Raw genomic sequence first — 4,401 nt, 5'->3', positions numbered from 1 at the left:
TTTGGCCAAAAAAAAATAACTCCTTTCAAGTACTCAATGGAGGAATTAGGTCCTTGTTCAATATCGACTCGAACTACATTTGAAGCAACCACCTCTGAGCGTGACTTGGCAATTCAAATTACCAATGATCTAAAAGTAGAAACCCAATGCATCATTGCCTCATGTAAAGCAAATCAAATGCTATGCATCCTAAAACACACTTTCCAACCTCGTGATGCTTCTTAATGGAAACAGCTCTACTCCACGTACATCCGTCCTTTACTTGAGTTTGCAATTACAGCTTGGAACCCTCATTTGGTGAAGGATGAACAAACTATTGAATCAATACAGCGCAGAGCCACAAAAATACCAGACAAACTGAAAAAGTTAGACTACAAGTCCAAACGTTTACAACTTGGCCTATCTTCTCTTGTTGAACGTCATAAACGAGGTGACCTCATCCAAAAATATAAAACTATTAATAACATCGACATAGTCAACTGGCACTTTCCTCTCATCACAATGCCACCAAGAGCAAATCACAGAGAAAGAATTCACCGTGAAAAGTACAGCAATAATTTAGCTCGTTTCCACTTTTTTAACAATCGCATTGCCAATGCATGGAACATGTTACCAGATAAAGTAATCGGTTCCCCAACTGTCAACAGTTTTAAAGCGAGCCTCGATAAGCTCTAATGTTACTACACCTCGCAGCTATCCTTAGTGAAAGTTGCAATATGAGCTTCACAAAAACTAACTATAATCTGACAATCTATGATTTGTATTTTGTCAATTATTTTTATTTTTGTCGTAACAAATATATACTACTACTAAAAAAAAAAGATCTTAATTCATTTTCTATATTACACGTAAACATTAAAAGCATGCAACAATATATTGAGAAGTTGAAAGAATTTTTAAGTATCTTATATTACGCGTTCGATGGTGCGTATTCAAGTATTTTAAATTACGCGTTAGTATTTAAGTATTTAAGTATTTTAAATTACGCGTTAGATCTTATAGAGACTTGGCATGATACAGAAAGTTCTGTTGAATTGAATTCTATCTATAGTTTGCAATCTTATAAATTAGTTAGCCGACCAAGCTCTTAAAATAGCTAAAATAATCCCAATTATTAAGTAGACATCATTATATTATTGATTACCATAAAGACAGGGTTGAAAAATGAGTTTAATATGGTTTTTAACAACACATTTAAAAACCTCATTTGTGCGTAATTATTAATAATACTATTAGTTAAAGATGCTGTTGATTGGGGATCATCCATAAAGGACGTCAAGCTAAGTTTAACTAATGTCATGAAGTATGAAAACGATGGCTCTCATGCGTAGAGGTTTTTAGAGGATTATAGCGCATTATGTGCAATAAAAATCTCCGCGGAAGAGAGCTAATGAACTTCTACTTCTGGTTAGTATTTAAATTCTGAATGACGTCCTTTATGGACGACCCCTTAAGTAATTATAATCGGTTTGGTGATAAAAGTAGTCGCCACTTTTTCAAATTTGGAAACCTTTTTACAACGCTTTTGTATAACATCACGTGGTATAATACCACGTAATACTTGTATTTAAATCAATTTAAAGTTATATTTTGTATTTTGTTTAATTTATACTTTCATGGATAACATTTTTTTAAACCGTTCTATTCATATGTTATAAAAATATAATTATTTAAAATTTCTGCTATTTATGCTATATTTCTTCTATATATGTTATTTTAGAAAAAAATTTATCTTTTTCTAAAATAACATACTAAAACAGGAGAATTTGGTATTTCAGCTACATAAATATTAATTTTTTAGATATACTCCCAAAAAATACAAAACTATAATTGTCAACTAAAATAAACTTAATAAATTCAAACTTCAGAAAAACAATGATCATCAATTTTTAATGACAAGTTTTTAATGACTTTATTATGTACGGATATTTAGGGCCTTGGCAATAAGACTATTTTATTTAGTATATCTTACAAAAGAAAAGTACTGAATTGTAGGGTAGGGTGGGGCAAGATGCCCCCCTAAACAAACTTTAGCGTATATAACAAATACTTTTGCATTTTCTAGTAGTTTTTCTTTTTAATATCAAAGTTTAATTATAAGAGAAGACATTGGTAAGATAAAATAACTACTTTATTACTGGTAATAAACTTTAAAGTTGAAAAAACTAATAATTGTGCAAGGAAACATCTTGCCCCAGCCGTGGGGTAAGATGCTCCAAGGAGTACATCTTGCCCCAGACTTTTAAAACAGTTGTTAAAAATAACTATCAGTTAAAATAAAAGATATTAACAGTTCTTTATAAAAACTCTTTACATTTTATTTAAATGACTGAAATATAAACACTGCAATTATACTATGCAATTGTTTTGAAGATAAATAACTTTTTTTAAATTTATATTACTAACATAAATGTTCAAATAACATATACATGATTATGATTCACTGTAGTAGCATAAGTCTGAATCATCTAGACCACATGAAAAGTGGTACTAAGATGTACATTTAGTTCATTGTGCCCAATCATCAAATGGTGGCACGTTGTATGGACAAGAGCATATGGTGCATAGAGTTGTATCAGTGATAAAACTTTCAGAGGCAGAAACCATATCTTTCTACCTTTTCATTTGTTTCTTTATTCCATTAGGTCTTTCTGTTTTCTGCTTTTTAAACTTCTTCACCTTTTTTGTATTCAAATTTATTGATTTCATTTTTTGCTTGATCACCTTATTAAGTGCAGCTTTTTCTTTACGCAATATGACTGCTTGTTGCTTTTTTCTAGTCGCTTCTTGAAAGGTGAAGAAGTAAGGTTTTCAGATGACTCAGTCTTTCTCTTTCGTTGTCTTAAAACAGGAATTTTGGGACGCGGAGAAATCTTTTCTGAAAGTTTTAAGGGAGAAATAAGGCCAAGATACTCATCAACAATTGGCAAAACTGCATCATCAACAGCCTTCAATTTTGCAGCAGTAGTTGTTGTGCTCACGACATTTGCCAACTGTATAGGTGCAACAAGAGCCAAATTAGGCAATTTACTAGTTTGTTGACAGATTTCCAAGGGCTCAGCTTCATTAGTCAGCAAAGCTGCGTCAAACGCTTCATCATTAAAAGTAAGGTCATTTATTGGGTATAAACCAGAGCATCTAAAATTATTGATTGCTTTGTTAATGTTTGCAGTAAAGTTGAAGGCAGTTGCAAAAATACCTGCCATGTTAAAAAATGAAATTCTACACCCCTGATGTGATAACATCCAGTTGCTTGCTGTATTGTAGCCAACTTTCAATGGTTTAAAAAACGTACAATCTAAAGGTTGCATCTTGTGTGTACAATGAGGTGGAAGAGTTATGAGATGGATCCCATTGTCACGACAAAAGTTAATGGCCTCAAGTGTTTTGTGACTGTGATGACCATCAAGAACAATTAATTGTTCATTAGTTTTAGATGCTTGAATCACAGCAACAAAATGTGTTAACCATTCAATGAATAAAGATGAATTAGTCCATCCACTGGAGCTAACTCTAATAATTGAGCCTGAAGGTACACCAACAGCCAGCCAATCACTCATTCGCTTACGGGGAAATATAAATGAGGGTGGGACATAAGCGGCACTTGTACTCATTGCACAAACAACTGTCACAGTAGCACCTCTTTCTCCACTAGTTATTTTTGAAACTTGTTGTTTGCCTTTCGTTGCAATTATTTTTCCTGGCTTATGGACATTTGTGATTCCAGTTTCATCCATATTCCAAAGCTGTTTGGCTGAAAACTTATGTTCCTCAAATAATGACTTGTATACTGAAAAAAACTGATTTACTTTTGGTTTATTAATAACAATGGCTCTGCTTATACTGGTGGCTTGTGGAGTTCGAATAGAAAGTTGTGGATAGCGAGACATGAATCCTCACAGCCAATCCACTCCTGCCATTTTTGACTCTTTATTAAAAGGATTATCAATTCCCATTTGTTTAGCAAAATCATATGCTAGGCGACGCACATCTATTGTTGTCAAGCCAAATAATGCTCTTTCCATAATCTGAATTTGTGTAACAATCTTTAATTCAAATTCTTTACTAAAAACAGGAAATACTCCACTCAGAGACAAACCACCATCTTTTTGTATCTAATGCTGACTTTATTCTATCATTTGTTGCACCTCTCTGTGTTTTTTGCACATAATTTCTCACCATTATTTGTAATATTTAAATATGTATCTAAAAAGAAATATTAAAACTAATTTCAACTATATGAACATACAAACACACACACAGCATTATATAATTATTCAATACATTTTAAAGTGTATTAAATAATTATTTAATACATCATTACTTTATAAATTACATAACATCTATAAATTAACTCTCTTTGAGTTAAATAAGAACTTACTAAAGTTACATGTACATACA

At 32.0% G+C, this 4,401-nt stretch overlaps 1 protein-coding gene across 1 annotated transcript; it reads right to left on the bottom strand.

Annotated features, from left to right (window-relative positions):
• Nucleotides 1-2,720: 2,720 nt before the first annotated feature.
• LOC136082093 (uncharacterized) lies at nt 2,721-3,890 on the bottom strand. Its single transcript, XM_065800671.1, has one exon. The coding sequence runs from the start codon at nt 3,888-3,890 to the stop codon at nt 2,721-2,723; it is 1,170 nt and encodes a 389-aa protein (XP_065656743.1).
• Between the last annotated feature and the right edge of the window lie 511 nt (nt 3,891-4,401).

The sequence above is a fragment of the Hydra vulgaris genome, chromosome 06 (assembly GCF_038396675.1).
Source record: "Hydra vulgaris chromosome 06, alternate assembly HydraT2T_AEP".
In the NCBI taxonomy this organism is placed as follows: domain Eukaryota; kingdom Metazoa; phylum Cnidaria; class Hydrozoa; order Anthoathecata; family Hydridae; genus Hydra; species Hydra vulgaris.
The sequence above is the reverse complement of the archived record's forward strand: the minus strand, read 5'-3'. Positions and strand labels throughout refer to the sequence as shown.